Genomic DNA, 17111 nt, shown 5'->3' with positions numbered 1-17111 from the left:
GCAACACAGTGAGTCCCTGAAAGTCAAACCGTGAGCTAGCGAGGGACTACTGTATACATGGTGAAACTAATTTAGTGAGACTTACAAACATTTTAAATTATATTAGTCATACAAACTGATACAAACTAATTATATTAGTTTGATACCCTCACACGTCTACCTACATGAAATGACTTAGAAAATGCCTTCCTCTGCTCAGTTTCTCACCTTGAGAATGATATTCAAAAATACCGTGATATATGATAAGAAAAATAAAACTGATAACAAAACACAATACCTAAAGGAACAAATTTTTTTCTGTAGCATGTCCTGACAAAATGCTTTGCTAACAGGTTGGTACACATAGGACTCTCAAAGGAACTGATAGAAATGAAAAAACTTTTTCATAGATTCCTTAATTAAATCAGAGGTACATTATTGTCTCTGTATCTTTCAATTTCAATATAGTTTTAATGTTCACATTCTCTGTAATTACCTTCAAAAGATCTTGAGACATCAAGGGCAAAATGAGGTTCACTCCGTATAAAACAACATCAGCTGCTGACACAGATCTGTTTGCTGCTTGACCTGGCTCATGTCCTCTAAACACTTCATCTATCAAAACCAGAACAACGCAGTCTTATGGTTATAATATCCAAGGTTCAAATTCTGTCCTCATACAAGTGAAAATAAATTCAAACCTTAATAACCCCAATAAATACATGAGTGGATAAAAAAGAAACGTGGTAACTCTAAACCTGGGCCACCCTGTTGTGTTTTATTTGTTCAAGAGTCTCAGTACTTGATGCAGAAGTACTAAGGAGGTAAGGGGAAGAGACAGTCTCGAAATAGAAGTAAATCTCATATTTAGTGTAACATAAAATGAACATAAAATCTGACATGATAGCCATACAATGAGTTAAATTATTTCCAAAGAAATATCTACTTGATGTCTTGGGTATATGAATCTTTCTACACTTACAAGGGAACAGGGGAAAATATGGAAATGAAAATGTTAAAAACAGAAAGTAGTTTAAATAAAAAACAATAAATATGATAAAGGATTATTATCTGTAATACATATAAAGTATATCTATATACAAATTAATGAGAATGTTAAACCTAAATAGCTAAGTGAGCAATATCCATAAACAATGAAAAACAGTTCACTCAACTGGTTAGTTGAGATTTACTTTTATTTTTTTGTTTTTTGGTGCTGAGGACAAAATGCAGGGCTTCCAGCTTGCTAGGCAAGGATTCTACTGCTGAATTAAATCCCCAGCCCATTGCTCCAACTGTGAATTAAGCAATGTAAACTTTATAAGGTTATGACTTCTGATTCACTGAACTAAGAATGGTTTTAAATGATAGGATAGTACTGCGTTGCTGGTAAGGATACAATGTAATAGCTGTCTTCAATAGCAATACATTAAGACCCTTTGAATACATAGTCAGAAATTCAAACAGACTTGTCTACAGCTCAGTGCAATTCTAGGCCAGGTGTGGTGGCACATGCCTGTAATCCCTTGGGAAGCTGAAGCAGGAGGATCGCTGGAGTTTGAGGCTAGCCTGGACTACAAAGTACACTGAAAGCCTGCCTGAACTGCACTGTGAGACCCTGTCTCGAAAAAAGACCAAAACAAAGCAATCCAAAAAACAAAAGCAAAGCTGGCCAGATAGCTCAGCAGACTAAAGAGCTTGTTTAGGCAGAGCACAGTGGCCAGGGTTCCATCCCTGGCATGCTGTGCCAGCCCCGCCCCCAGGGCATGCTCAGATGACAACTGAGACTGGATGTGGTGGTGCACATCTTTAATCCTAGCTCTTGGGAGGCTGAAAATAGGAGTCTGATCTACATAGTAAGACCCTGCACTAAATACATTAAAAAAAAAAAAAAAAGCAACAACAAAAGAACCAATGTAATGCTGTATTTTTCTTTTTGTGGGAGTATTAAGGATTGAACCCAGGGTTTCCTGAGCTATAGCTCCCTCTCTTTTTTCTTTTTTGGAGACAGTCTCTCTATTTAGTTCAGACTGGCCTCAAACTCTCAGCAATTCTCTTGCCTCAGGCTTCTGAGTGCTACGATTATAGGTGCTCACCAGCTGTTGAGCTACATCTCCAACGCTTTTCTTATTTTTATTTTGAGTTTTGAGACCAGTCTCAATAAGTTACTAATTTGCCCAGGGTGGACTTAAACCTGCAATTCTTCTGCCTTGGCCATTAATTAATTAATTAATCAATTAATCCACTAGACAAGGTCTCACCAGGCCTCAAACTCCTGGCAATTTTCCTGCCCCAGTCTCCCAAATGGTGAGATTACAGGCATGCACTACCACATACAGTTAACTTTTTGGTACCAGGAACTGAACTTAGGACATAGAACTTGCCAGGAAGGCTCTGTGCCACTGAGCCATCTTCCTGGGCCAGCAACTTGCACTCTATCTTTAAAAGAGCAAAAATACAAATATTATAGATGTTCAAAATTAAGGAAAAAGGTTAGCTTCTCAACTGTGTAATATCATGCAGCCATTAAAAATATCATGACAAACTGTAATGACATGGAAAAGGTTAACATTAAATTTTTTTCTACCTTTCTTATTTATGTGCGTGTGTGTGTGTGTGTGTGTGTGTGGCCAGCCCAGCCCACCAGGGGGCGGGGCCAGCTGGCATGTGGTGCTGGGGGATTGAACCTTGGTCCCTGTGCTTTGCTAAGCTTGTTCTAAGTAGGTGCTTTAGACCACTGAGCCATCTCACCAGCCCCAACATTAAATTTTTTAAAGGCAGAAAATAAAATTGTATTTAAAACATGACTACAAATAATTTTCTACAAGGATAAAAAAAGAAATTCCTAAACTGTAATGCACAGTTGACTCTAAATGGCATCAAAATTACTGGAAATTTTTTTATCTGCGGCTTTTAAGGATAAACTGTTATGATATTTTTATTTAAAACAACATTTTCAGACTCATTCTGAATTTTTCCTAGAGTCTTAGTTCTGATTAAAAGAACCACATTTTCCAAAGTAGGGTCAGTAGATATCCCAATCAACCTGCATATGCCAGGCTGTTGAGAGCCACTAAAAGTTGGTGACTGTCCACTCTGTAGTTTAGGGCTTTGAACCCAAGAGGGCCTCCCAAACTGTACTTAGCAAAGCACTAGATCTAAGATGGTGGCTATCTCAGTAGGTGTGGAGGACGTGCTATGGAATAACTCTGAAAAGCCTGTAGTCTAGAGTCTCAGCTAGGGTTCTTTTTGTTGTTGTTTGTTTGCAAGGGGTTCTTGCTATGGTCCTGAAATCACTACATAGCCCAGGCTGGCCTTGAATTCCTAGTGATTCTAATGCCTCAACCTCAAAGAGTGCTGCTGGAATAACAGGCATATATCACCATGCCAAGCCTAAAATAATAAAATAATTCTGATTTTAATGCTGACTTACTGGTTAAATACCTTTGGACAAGTTACTTAAAACATTCTGTACTTCTGCTTCATCTATATCATGAGATTAATTGTGGTAACTACTTTGCTTTGCATTTAGTTATTAATCTTATAAGAATAAAATTACATAGGGAGAGCTCTTGTTCCCTACTTCAACTAGAGATCTCATTTGTTTGGTACACTGAATTTCCTCCTGGGATTTCCCTTTAACAAAGCCCCAAACCAAAAAACAACAGTTGGCTTTAAACAACCACCACTACCTCTTAAGAAGCTGAAGAAGGAGGATCACTAATTTAAACCCAGCCTGGAAAATTTAGGGAGACATTGCCTCTAAAGAAAAACAGCTCAGTGTAAAAGCCCTATGTTCAATTCCCACTACCACCAGACAAATAACAAACACACACAACAACAACAAAACTTAAAAGCCATCACAGTACATTTTACCTGTATCACTGAAATCTATGAATTCCTTTGAAAGAAGGTTAGTAAGAAGTTCCATAATGAGAAGCAGGTCTTGGTATTGTTCTTCTTCTGCTGTAACATCTATTCTTTGCCGCCCTAAGTTATTCTTAGAATATACTTGCAACAAAGTAAGGCAGGCTTCATATAAGTTCATAGCTTTGGACTATGAAAGAAAATATGCATATATTGAGTTACTTGAAATGACATGTGTTGAAGTTTAATTATACCTCCAAAAAGGGATAAAGGGATGAAACTAGAAACTATCTTACCTCTCCAAGATAGCATATCTGTTTATGTGCAACTTCAACAAAAACTTCTATAATGAGATTGACAGTCTCTGGGGTATTTTTGTAAACTTCCATTAACCCAATGCAGTTGGTAAGGAAATCCATTAAAAAGTTAAAAAGAATGGCCACATTGTCTATCTGAGTAGCCTCAGCAATGCCACACAGGGCCTCCAGTGTGGCAGTGATCTCCTGCTTGACCTCCTCTTGCTGGCACATTTGCTGAAAGTTTTCTTGATTTATCACTCTTAAGAATCGCTGCTGAAGTGGCTGAAGGACCTATAATGATACAATGTAAACTTTCTAAACATGGTTTCTTTGACTTAGAGGAATATTCATCTTCCAAAACATTTGCAACTGCTGTAAGACAGAGTATCCAAATCACACACTACATTCCCCATTTTGAAGGCTATCCTAACTTTGATAAATTATACCCAAGTCACAGAACATGACTTTCTCAGTCCCACTCACAGAATTCTGTCACTTCACTCCATTTCCTTCCAAGTGATTAGCAAAAATATGTTTAAAAGACCAAAAATGGGGGATGGGGAGACAGCTCAGTAGAGCGCAGGGTCCTGAGTTCAATCCCCAGGTTCTGGAAAAAAAAAAAAAAAAAAGACCAAAAATGTAAGACATTAAAGGGGGTGGGGGGCAGTAAAATTTTCTTTTTTTCCCTGAGAAAAGATCACATAAGAAATAGTTTGTGTGTTGGGGCCAGGGAGATAGATCAGTACAGTAAGCACTTCCCTGGCAAGCACAAGGGTCTAAGCTCAATCCCCGGTTCTGCAAAAAAAAAAAAAAAGAAAAAAAGAAAAGAAAGCAAGAAATAGTTTGTGTAAGGGCCAGGAGATAGCTTGGCAGTGCAGTGCCTGCCAGGCAAGCTTGAAGTCATGAGTTTGATTCCTGGTACCAAAAACAAAAAAAGTTTGTATAGTACAGAACAAGCTGAACACCACCATTTCTCAGTTAAACAATGTACACAACAGATACAGATCAGATTTGGTCCATGGGCTATAGTCTGCATGCTTTGCTGCTCTATAGTATCAGGCTCAGCACAAACTTCATTCCTCCTGGCACACATGAGAAAACCAGTCCTATCCTAAACGTGAGAGTAGTCAGGCTTAGAGGTGTGGCTCAGGGCAAGGACATTTGCCTAACATATTCTGACTCGTAGCAATACAAAAAAAAAAAAAAAAAAAAAAAAAAAAAAAAAAAAAGAGAGAGAGAGAGAAAGCACAGTACCTTAATCCTATCTAAAGCTGTTGATATAATATAGCTATTTAAACTAGAAATTCATAGCCTGTGTTCCACTCGTTATGAAGTCACAGAAGACTGTCTGATTCTACTACGGACTGCTTCGCAGACATTAAGAGCACCCTACAGAGCAAAGCCCTGGCCTGCGGTGCCAGCCCCGCCCCTGGCGCAAGCTGTAACGCCAGCACCTGGGAGGCGGAAAACAGGAGAATCACTATGAATCCTATCTATGCAGTGAGGCCCTGTAGGCCCTATCCTAAACACAAGGAAAAAAAAAAGAGCACTCCAGACACAAGGGCTCTAGTAGGGCAACCTACATACACACTTGATCCCTGATTGAATGTTTCTGCATAACATGTCTATGTTAAGGGTGGAATTTTGTCTTTTCAAAAATTCATCTGTGGAAATCCTCAGAATGTGACCTTATCTGAACAGTCACATCTATTGTAATCAGTTAAGATTAGGTTATCTGGAGCAGGGTAGGCTCCTATAAAGAAGGAAATGTAGGGCCAGGGAGCTAGCTCAGTAGAATAGGCACTTGCTTGGCAAGCACAAGGTCCTGGGTTCAATCCTAGTACTGTTTAAAAAAAAAAGGAGGAGGAAATGTGGTGTAGACAGACATACAAGGAGAACGCCATGTGAACACCAGGCAGAGATCAGGGAGATGCACATACAATCAACAAAGCCTAAGGTCACCAGCAAACCAGAAGAAGCTATGGAGTGCTCTTCACAAGGAAACCATGTTGCCATACTTTACCCTGCATATTTTTTTGTCCAGCATGAGACAATAAATGTCAACTGTTTAAGCCAAGAAGTTTACAGTAGCCTCAGAAATAATTACAGAACTTTGCTTGCATCTACTTGTTCAAAGCAAGAATGTTTCACTGATTCTTAATGACACAATTCCCCTTATCTGTTAATGCTCTGGGGATCAAATAAAGGGCTTCTGGTCAGTGCTACATCACTGACCATATCTCTGACTACATCTTTTCTAAATTTTATTCCAAGAGAGAGAGAAAAAAACCCTCAAAATAAGGTAATAGATTAACAATGATTAATGCATTTGTGCCTTATCTTTAAATTGGTTACTCAGAGCCAGACATGGCGGTGCATGCATGTAATCCCAGTACTTGTGAGGCGCATACAGGAGGATCACTGCAAGTACGAGACTAGCCTGGGCTACCAAGTGAGTTCAAGGCCAGCCTGAACTGCATAGCAAGTCCACCACCAATCACTCAGAGTATAAGACACAGGCATTTAATTCTACAAATAATATTAACACAAACCCTTCTATTCAGTGAATAAAGAGAAATTTGTAGTATAACTATCTTTATACATTTTTCTTTTCTCTTCCTTTTCTCCTTGGCCCATCCCAGTTTCTCTTTCCCTTTAAACCATTTTTTTTTCCCCATTTCATAGTATCTATGGTACATTTTGAGTCTTATTCTTTCAGTTTTTCACACCAGGGAGATAATACAATGTTTATTCATGTGAATCTAATTTATTTCACTTATGAGTATGGTCTCTAGTTGTATTCATTTACCTATAAAAGTCTCTAGTGTATCCATTATGGCTAAGTAGTACTCCACTGTACAAAAAGACTACATCATTTTTATCCATTCATTGGTTGATAGGCATTTGGATTTTTCCAAGATCTAGCTACTACAAACTGTGCTACTATAAACATGGGTGCACATACACTGCTGTGGTAAAATAGATTAAATTCTTTTGGGAAGATACCCAGCAGGGGAATAGTTGGATTGAATAGAACCTCTAATGCTAGTTTTTTGAGGAATCTCCCCACTGATTTCCATGGTGCTGTACCAGTCCACACTCCCACCAATAGTGGAGAAGGGTTCCTTTTTCCTGACAGCTTTGTCAGTACTTGTTATTGGTTGATTTCTTGATTAATAGCTGTTCTTTCTGGGGTGAGATGGAATCTCAATGTTTTAATTTGTATTTCTTGAATGACTACTGATGTTGATCATTTTTTCATATATTTATTTGCTGTTTATATTTCTTCATCTGAGAAGTGTGTTTATCTCAGATACCCATTTTTAGGCCAGCCATTTTTTGATAATAATTCAATATACCACTTATAGGCCCTCACCTGAGCAGAGAAAATGTATCTCAAATATAGAACACTTGATAAAAGTCAATGGTATCACATAAGCAAGTTCAGACAAACCATGAGACAGAACAGAATTTGTCAAATAATAACTGTCAGCTTATTCATTAGTTGGAAAAAATATTAGAAAGACTATGAATGCAGCAATTCCATTTCTGCATACTATTTTATAGCAACACACAGAAAACCTATTGGAGTGCACAACTAAATAGTGGGAACCATTACCTCTGTCCAATACTGTTGTTTGGTTTCTGTATCCATCTGTGCAAAGCCTCCTAAGACAAGAGCCTTCATCAGTGTCCTCTGCACAGGACTAGACAGGAAATTAAGAGGTGGGCTTCGGCTTGCAAACTGTTTAGCTAGGTTCCACCAATTTTCACACTGAATTACTAAGTTTGCCCTACAGGGAGAAATAACAAAACAAAACATGTATTGTTTTCACTGTCTGTAAATATACTTAGAAAAAAAATATTTAAAGATAATAAATATTTATTTATTGCTCTGTTGCCCAGGCTGGTCTCAAACTCTTGAGTGCAAGCGATCCTTCCATCTTAACCCCTGGGTAGCTGGGGCAGTAGGCACCTGCCACCACATCTGACTGGATTTAGTTAGCTTTCATAACTTAGTACAATAAACAAAGTATACACTCGGGTCACACAGATTTACATACAAACTTCATTAGTCATTGAACAATGTATAATGAATTATCTTTTGTTTAATATTTCTTGATCATCAGCTTTCCAATCTGCAAAAAGGGGTAACAACAGTTATAATAGGCCTAAATCCCATGCCTGAGACAGATATAATGATGAAATAAGATGCTATTTGTGAAATGCTTAGTGCTCAGTAAATTATAAGAATTCAATAAGTAATAGTCAAAGGCAGCAATAGTAGCAATAGTAAAGGCTGTATTTCCTACACAGCCAGAAGAATGAAAACATTTCCACAATCTGCTATAGAAAGCATTAAAAATTTTACTGTGTAACAATTTTAAGTATCAGATGAGAGGACCACCCGTATGGGGGGCCCCCCTCCTGTCCCTCTCTCAGACAGGAGGTTTCTTTCCCTCAATAAATACATTCTGTTCATAAACTCCACAAAAAAAAAAAAGGTATCAGATCCTCATCTTTAAGATGTGGCGAGGGCTGGGGAGATGGCTCAGTAGAATAAGCGCTTACCTGGCAAGCACAAGGGCCTGAGTTCAATCCCCGGTTCCGCCAAAAAAAAAAAAAAGATGTGGATAATGCTAACAGAATAACTAAAAAAATAAAATAAAATAATATTCTGGGCCGAGGAGATGGCCCAGTGGAATAAGCACTTCCCTGGCAAGCGCGAGGGGCTGAGTTCAATCCCTGGTTCCACCAAAAAAAAAAAAAAAATAATAATAATATTCTACATGAAGGGCTGGGGATATAGCCCAGCAGCACAGTATCTGCCTGGCAAGCACAAAGTTGCAAGATCCTGAGTTCGATTCTTGGTAGAAAGAAAGAAAGAAAACACAGCTATACAAAAATATTCTACTTGTGTTTTTATAATCACAGATTATTAAATAAAATTTATGCATTTCTCATAAAGGTCTTTACTGCTGAATCCATGAATAATCAATGTAATCCTCCCTTGTAAAATGGGAATGCCCATTTGCATTTGTAACAACTTTAAAACTATTTTAAAACAATAGTTTTAATAACACACTACTCCAAAAACGCAGAGTAAATCTAGACTCAAATTGTGTGATCATTCACCAGGTGAAAAGACTATGCTAAAAAAACAATTTCCTCTCTCCTACCCAACCTTCCTTCCTCCCTCCAACAATGGACTTACCTTTCTCTTCTTTCCACCAAAGTGACAAGGAGCTGCACAGTATCATTTGCAAGGTCCTGCTCACTACTCCAGACTGAGAGGTTACTGATGACTTTCTGTAAGAGGTAGCCAATAATCCACTGAGAACCTTCTGTATCTGCTCCAAATGCCGTACTGAATGGCAGACTTATCTTAAGAGTGAAAACGAATTTTGTTAAGGTTAAGAAAAAAAAAAAATCAGCTGAGAAAATAATAGTGAAATAATGAAAAATCATAGTGGCATTGGTATCTAAAATCTGAAGTAGTTCCTACTTGTATAAACAATTCATTTCTTTTTTTTTATTATTATGTATTTGGTACAGGGTCTCACTAAGTGGCTCAGACTCAGTGATCCTCCTGTTTTTTGCCTACCCAGTGCTGGGATTAGGCATGTGCCACCATGCTTGGTCTCAGTGGCTGGCTCAGGGCATCTGGGGGTGGGGTTGGCACAGCATGTGGTAGTGGGGATCAAATCCAGTCCCTGTGCTTGCCAAGCAGGCACTTAATCTAACACTGAGCTAACTTGTCGGCCCTGATTCATTTCTTTTTTTTTTTTTTTTGGCGGAACCGGGGATTGAACTCAGGCCCTTGTGCTTGCCAGGGAAGCACTTATTCCACTGAGCCATCTCCCCGGCGCCCCCCGATTCATTTCTATAAGTTCAAAATATCCTCAATGCACTCATGTGTTCTGTCTTTTCTGACAACTTCATCCTCACATTAACACACTAACATGATATTAAACCAAATACAAAGAACATATTAATCTATTATCAAAAGGCAATTTGTATCTTAATACTGGTTAAAATAGAAAAATCTAAAAATGTACTTTAAGAAAAATTATAAATTAACATTTTGGCCTTCATTCCTTTAAAGCAGATAATTCCATTTTGAAGAAAAATATAAATAGGAAAAATGTTCCTACTTCAATAATTGCCAACATCATAAATCCAAAAAATGTTTAACATTTTTACATTCTTTTTTTTCCCCCACATGTGGGTTTGGTTTATTTCACTTATATCTTCAAGTGGCATCCACTTAAATGTGAAGGCTTCGAGTTTATCATTCTTTATAGCTGTGTAATACTCCATAATATAAAAGTATCACATCTTTTTCAACCATTCCACATGTGATGGGCATCTTGGTTGTTTCCAAGACCTGGCTATCACAAATTGTGCTGCTATAAACATAGGTACGCATATATCATTATGATATGACCCTTTCAGTTCCTCTGGGAAAATTCCCAGTACGGGGATAGCAGGCTTGAATGGAATTTCCAATCCTAGTTTTTTAAGGAGTCTCCACACTGATTGCCATAATGGTTGCACCAGTCTATACTCCCACCAAGGGGAGAAGGGTTCCCTTTTCCCCACAGCCTCTCCAACATTTGTTGTTGGGTGATTTCTTTGTGATAGTCATTCTGGGGTGAACATTTTTACATTCTGACCTGATCATATAGTTTTTCATCCACAAGGAGATAAGTCTTGGCCCAGCGTTTCAGAAACCAAACAATATCTTTGCCCATTTGAGGGCTTAGTAGATGAGTAAGATCTGCTCTTATTGCTCGAGATTCAACTTCTGAAACTCTTAAAACAGCAGATAACAGCCTGTAGGTATAAAACAGAAGTCATTCTGATTTAGTGATTGCCTACCCATATATACAGATATAATCCCCCCCCCCCACTCCTACACCCTGAAGTCCTTTTCTGTTTATCAATTTTCTGGAGTTAGACCAGTTAAACTTGAAATTTTCATCAACAGGATTATAAACAAATGGGTCACATGATTTTTGGTCTTTCACAAAAGAGAAGATAAAACAAAGGAAGAGAGAGAGTTAATGCTAGAAAGTACTTTCCATTGAAGTTGCAGCTACAAGTGTAAATCTCAGTATTACTATCTAAGGAGAATTTTCATATTGAAAAAGAAATCCATAGTCTTCAACATTCATAGTACATGCCAAATTATTTCAGCATTCCATCATTATTTAAAACTCTCTTTGGTAGGCACAGTCTATCATTTTGTATCATAAAACTTAAGATGTTATGAGGTATGATCTGTGAACCAAATTATCTAGCATGTTTTGAGAAATGAAGCTTATGTCCAAATCTGATAGCCCTACTTAATTCCTACTAAATGTGATTCCTAGTATTTTTCTGAAAAATCTTGCTGAAAAGATTACCTCCCTAAATGAACATATTATCTTTTCATACACTCTAATTTATATGACCATGTGGCATCAATAACATAACAGGACATGGGTAAATAAAAACATCTCTGCCTTAGAAGTGGGAAGCACACAGTCTGATAGACACAGACAGACAGACAGACAGAAATAGACATTTGACTTTGCCAATAGACAAAGAAGCAGAAGATATAAAGAAAGAACCCGTTATAACACCATTTAACATATCCTCAGTGCTGAGACTAGGATTCTAAGGGGCGTTTGGCCTCCGCTCCTTTTCCCACCCACCTTAGGAAGACTGAAATCTCCTTGTCATGAAATCAGGTAGGCATGTTTCAGTTTTTTATTTAGTTCTGATGTCTCAGAAGTCCTCTGTGCTGCTGACCACTCTGTCCTAAGGACACCATGCATCCCTGGCACACATTCCGCCCATCACACCCACATCTGTCTGCTTACTTTTCCTGTTCCTTGTGGCAGCCTTCTCTTCTGACATTTGAGACTGGAGGTTTTTAAGGTTCTACCCCAGGACTTCTCACTATCCACTCAGATCTTAGAACACCAGTGCTCAGGCTTTCAAAATTTATTTTAGGAAATATGTGAACAATATATCCCCTAATGATCAGACATTTTAAGTGAATGTACCAGATTTCCCCTATAAGATTAATTTTAGATATCATTTCCAGCCTACCAGATTTTGAAGTAAAATGGTTAAATTAATACACAGCAATTCAGTCATTATACTGCTGACAGCCACTATCATCCATACAAAAATGTAAACAGGGGTTGGGGCAGCTTAGGTGCCTGCCTACCTGGCAAGCATAAGGTCTGAGTATGATCCCCACAAAAATATAAACAAGCATTTACTTCAATTTCACTTTTCCATATATTTTCTTAATATATTTATTAATATATTTAATGTAATGAAAGTTACATTACATTCTATAATACAAATGTCTGTATATTAAAAGATAATGTTTTAAGAATTCCAGATGATTATTGGACTGTAAGCATTTAAAAATTTTTTCTAGATTGAAAATCATTGTATATTAAAAATAGATGAGGGCCGGGGAGATGGCTCAGTGGAATAAGTGCTTCCTTGGCAAGCTCAAGGGCCTGAGTTCAATCCCCGGTTCCGCCAAAAAAAGAAAAAACAAAAAAGCCTCCACCAGACAACCACAGGTCTGTAACGACAGGACAGAGCAGTCAGCTGTAGACATTAAAAAAGAAAAAAGAAAAAAAAATGACAAAATTAAATTCTGAAACACAAGATAAAACATTGTGCATCGTAAGACTAACGTAGCAAGACTTTTTCCCAATTTGTTCATAATGTGCTCACTTTGGCAGCACATATACCAATTCATGCATATCTGTGGCTAAATATTTTACTGTCAGAATGAGCCAAAGTTGAACGTAATTCCTATTCTTCACAGATACAAATACTGAAAAACTTGTTCACATAAATAGAAGGTATTCTTACAACAGCAAGGTCTCCCAATTACTTGAATTTCTTCCAAATTATATGGCAAAAATCACAGGGCTCTACTATGAAAAATTAGTTTGAATAATCCCTGAGTTGGTATTAGACTGGGTCCTGCTCAGTGTTATTTGATGCAAAGGCCCAAATCTCCTGACTAGCTGCATGCTCTGGCCCTCCATCAATCAACACTACACCGTGAGGAGCTGCCCTTTGACTCTGCACTCTATAGGCTCCTATACAAGTGTCAATTCACACAGCAAGCTGTAGAATGAGTGAGTACTTCAGCTTTTTATCAAATGGAAGAAAGATGAACAAAGGGAACAGCCTGGGCCATGAGGAGAAAGTCACAGGGGAGCCTTGAGGGAGTTCTTCATCATCTGTTCCCCACCCCCCGCCCGTTTTGTTCTTTCTACCATGTTCAACAATCAGCAAAGGCCTGGAGAGCTCTCTCAGATGCACCTCTCAAACCCAAGGGTTTCTATCTTTGCTTTAAGACTATTAATGAAACGTTTTCCAACTTGCCTTTAAAGTCTATCTTCCATAGAGAAATATCTCTAAAACAACTGAGTCAGTTTATCTTACCACAAGTCCTTCCCCTCATTTCCATCCCTACCTCATGAGCTCCACTCACAACACCCTACCCCCATCTCACCTACAGTGAAGAGCACCCTCCCCCGCACAACCAATAGTCACATCAAGCTTACAAATCCCATCTCTCCTCCTTTCAATGGATATTTTGAACTTCCTCTCCTCCTTCAAGTACAAATTTAAACGAAAACCATCTCTTCTAAGAAATCCTCTCCAAAACCTCTTCTACCAGTAGGTGAGCCTAGGATACCTCTATACCACTTTTCTTTTATCCTCAGATCTTAGCACAAAAGAGAGCTGAAGAAAAAAATGATCAAAATTTAAATTTTTTATATTCTAAGGATTAACTGTTCAATCCTACACAACTTCTTAAATATGTGATCTAAAAACACTTTATATCCTAGACAGCAATTAGGTTCCCAAATTAATCCTAGATTACATTTACATTTGGTAAATCAAAAGATGACACAACAAACCAAACAGCACTTTCTTTAGCTTCTCATGAGCTTTATTCCTATAACTCTAGCCTGGAGTGATGGCATTCCATCTTTCTTCTGGATCCAATGCATTATGCTAACATTTTTAACATATAAGTTCCTCTTCTGCTCAAAACCCTATGATACAGCATGCCATGGCATGAAAGCCAAAGATGTTACAAAGCCCTGAAACTATCTGATTTTCCTCTTTCCCAAACTCCACTTCTTATAAAATTCTCCTCACTCTGCTTAGCTCCCAAAGTATTTCTACTGTTTCTTGCACATGCCAGGTATGCCCAGGGCCTCTGCATTACCAGGTACTCTGCTTGGAATGTCATCCCTCCCTATGAAAGGAACACCTTCAGGGTTCTCTTACCAACCTATCTATACACTCAAAAGTCACCAACTGAATAAAGCCCCAGGGATCACCCTATTTAAAAACTACTATAATCCCTGAAGTCTATGCTGATCCGACTACCTCTCTTGGTTTTTATTCACAGCATTTACCACCTGTTAACATACCCCATGATTAATTTACTGGTCATCTCTTCCCTTATGAGGAACTGATTTTGCTAGCTCTGCTCACTGGTATATGCCAAGCAGCCATCAATTAAGAGGACTCAAGGCCTGAACCAAGCATCTAAACCCATGCCCAGTACTCAGTAAGTACTCAATAACTGCTCCTTAAATGACAACTACTACAAGAAATGCAAACTACTTTCTCAGGCAAATAAAGAACATTTCTCCAAAAAGCCAATTTCATACTATTCACTGAATTTTTAAAAATTGTAAACTTTTTTGGCCCCAACTTGTACTCTCAGATATGCAAAGGCCTTCCTTCCATATCTGATACCTCCAAATGGAAGAAACTGAAAAAGCAATTAAAATACAAGGAAAACACTCCTAATGCAACTAGCCAGGTAAGAAATATGACAATATAAAATACTGTTATTATCTTTTTTATTTTGTTTGAGAGAGGGTCTCATTATGGAGTTCAGGCTGGCCTTGAGCTTACTCTGTAGCTCAAGCTGGTCTCAACCCCACAACAATCCACCTGCCTCAGCCTCCCAAGATCTGGGGTCAAAGGAATGTGCCACAATGCCCAATGACAACATACAATATGACAGCACCTAAAATGAATTGTCTTTGTAATTAACATCAACCACCAAATAAAATAGGACAAAAGCACTGATTTCTATAGACCTTAAATCAAGTGACTATAGTAATCCCAAGAGAAAGACTTAAAACTTTTCCAATTAAGTATTGACATTTTATTTCAACAAGAGAATATAAGTACCAATGAAGGAAATAAATCCCCAAATATATCATTGGTTTCAGTTTATCTCAACTTGTAAAAGATCTTATTTTCTGTTGCCTGGGTTTAAGTGATGTTCATATAGCTTTGCATACAAAAAGAATAAAGGGGTAGCACACTGAGTTACTGATCTTTCAATGGACAAAAACATTATCATTACTGGCTACAACCTAAATTTCACTCAATCAAAATTTACTGAAAGGACACTAAAATTTTAAATCTACTTCTAGAATCAGATGTAGTCCAGATTTGCCCATCTAACTGCACTAAGAGATAATGAAAATTCTGCCATTGCCATTAGTGATTCCTCTCATTCGAGGCACTCTGCTGCTTTGTGAGTGCCTCCGACAGGGCTCTGAAGATTCACATACACAAGATTTTTCTTTTTTTTTGCGGAACCGGGGATTGAACTCAGGCCCTTGCACTTATTCTACTGAGCCATCTCCCCAGCTCCAATATTTTCATTTTATAAAATAAAAATTATGGCTTTGTTAAGAAAACCATTGAAAGTTTCAGCTTTCATGAAAAATAAATGCTTGCTAATATTCATCTGGTTTCTAACAATCTTAAATTCTTTTTTTTTTTTTTTTTTGCTTATTAAAGCTGTCTGTACCACTTTCTGATAAACAAGAGCTGTGTTGTAGGTTAGACTGAACCTCCCTTTGGAATCTCATACTTAGCATAACTTTATACTTGTTTTCTTTAGTACTGGCTAGTCAATCCCCGCTCAGGTAGTGCTGCTGAAACATACTGAGTACTGAAAGCTTGACATCCTTGTGTACTGCAAGGGTTCTCCAACTTTTCTTTCCCTCATATGCTAGGTGTACAGAGTGCCTGTCTGTCCAGTCATCTACCCATCAACTCAGAATTTTCAAACAGTATAAATTACAAGAGTACAGCTATAGAGTTCATATTACCTAATCACAGAATCTGTTCTGTTGTACCCTGGGATGGAAGAAGCTTTTTCTCCTGGAGATCCCAAAATTTGAAGTGTTGTATTAATGTCAACTTCAGATGAATGCTTAATGGAATATTCCATTATTTCTGGAGGTATTAGCGGAGTCTCTCCCTGAGTATCATCAGCTAAGAGGTAGCCTTCAGTTTAAAAAAAATTAAAAACGAACACTTAAACAAATCTATATTTACCAATTTGTACTATAAATGTTTTCAATTTTATTTGTTTTATATACATCACATAAACTGATGTAGAGGTAAATTATAAACGTTAGTCTGTTAATTTCAAGTTGATGAGAAAAAATTTTCCACTTCTAAATAATTAATTTCAAAATTACAGCAAAAGACAAGTGTTTTACTCATCAGTTTTATAATTCATACTGACATGTTGGCTATTTAATAATTTTCAGTAATATACTTTAATTGAATAGGAGCTCTGCTATTATCGTTATAAGAAATAAATACTGAAGAATATTTTTCCAAAAGTCAAGATATTTTCTGATTATTTAAGATATAGAAACACTAATAGTATGGCTGCTTGGGAAGAAGACCTAAAAAGTCAGACTACCTAGATTTGCATTCTGGCTCTAAACAGTAAATAGCTGTGTGACCACAGGTTAGTTTCTTTTACTTTCACCTTCTTATGCTGGGTGGGGATGATGATGATAACTATAGCAGTAACTAACAATACTAATTCAGGGAGCTATTATGAGACCTACATAAAACACCTGGTGTACAATCACT

At 37.6% G+C, this 17111-nt stretch overlaps 1 protein-coding gene across 3 annotated transcripts in view; it reads right to left on the bottom strand.

The window, feature by feature from the left end:
• The window catches only part of Xpo4 (exportin 4), an 89386-nt gene that overhangs the window by 10554 nt on the left and 61721 nt on the right, over positions 1 to 17111 (bottom strand). For all 3 annotated transcript variants that reach the window (XM_023699140.1, XM_004639371.3, XM_023699141.1), the window contains 7 exons: positions 16331 to 16508; positions 10823 to 10982; positions 9361 to 9530; positions 7765 to 7939; positions 4143 to 4436; positions 3856 to 4036; positions 476 to 594 (listed from right to left, as the gene is read on the bottom strand). In XM_023699140.1, the coding sequence (XP_023554908.1) occupies positions 476 to 594; positions 3856 to 4036; positions 4143 to 4436; positions 7765 to 7939; positions 9361 to 9530; positions 10823 to 10982; positions 16331 to 16508 (1277 nt within the window). The remainder of the gene's footprint in view (positions 1 to 475; positions 595 to 3855; positions 4037 to 4142; positions 4437 to 7764; positions 7940 to 9360; positions 9531 to 10822; positions 10983 to 16330; positions 16509 to 17111) is intronic.

The sequence above is a fragment of the Octodon degus genome, unplaced genomic scaffold (genome assembly GCF_000260255.1).
Source record: "Octodon degus isolate 3935 unplaced genomic scaffold, OctDeg1.0 scaffold00111, whole genome shotgun sequence".
Taxonomy (NCBI): domain Eukaryota; kingdom Metazoa; phylum Chordata; class Mammalia; order Rodentia; family Octodontidae; genus Octodon; species Octodon degus.
Note: the sequence above shows the minus strand (reverse complement) of the source record. Positions and strands in the feature narration are given on the sequence as shown.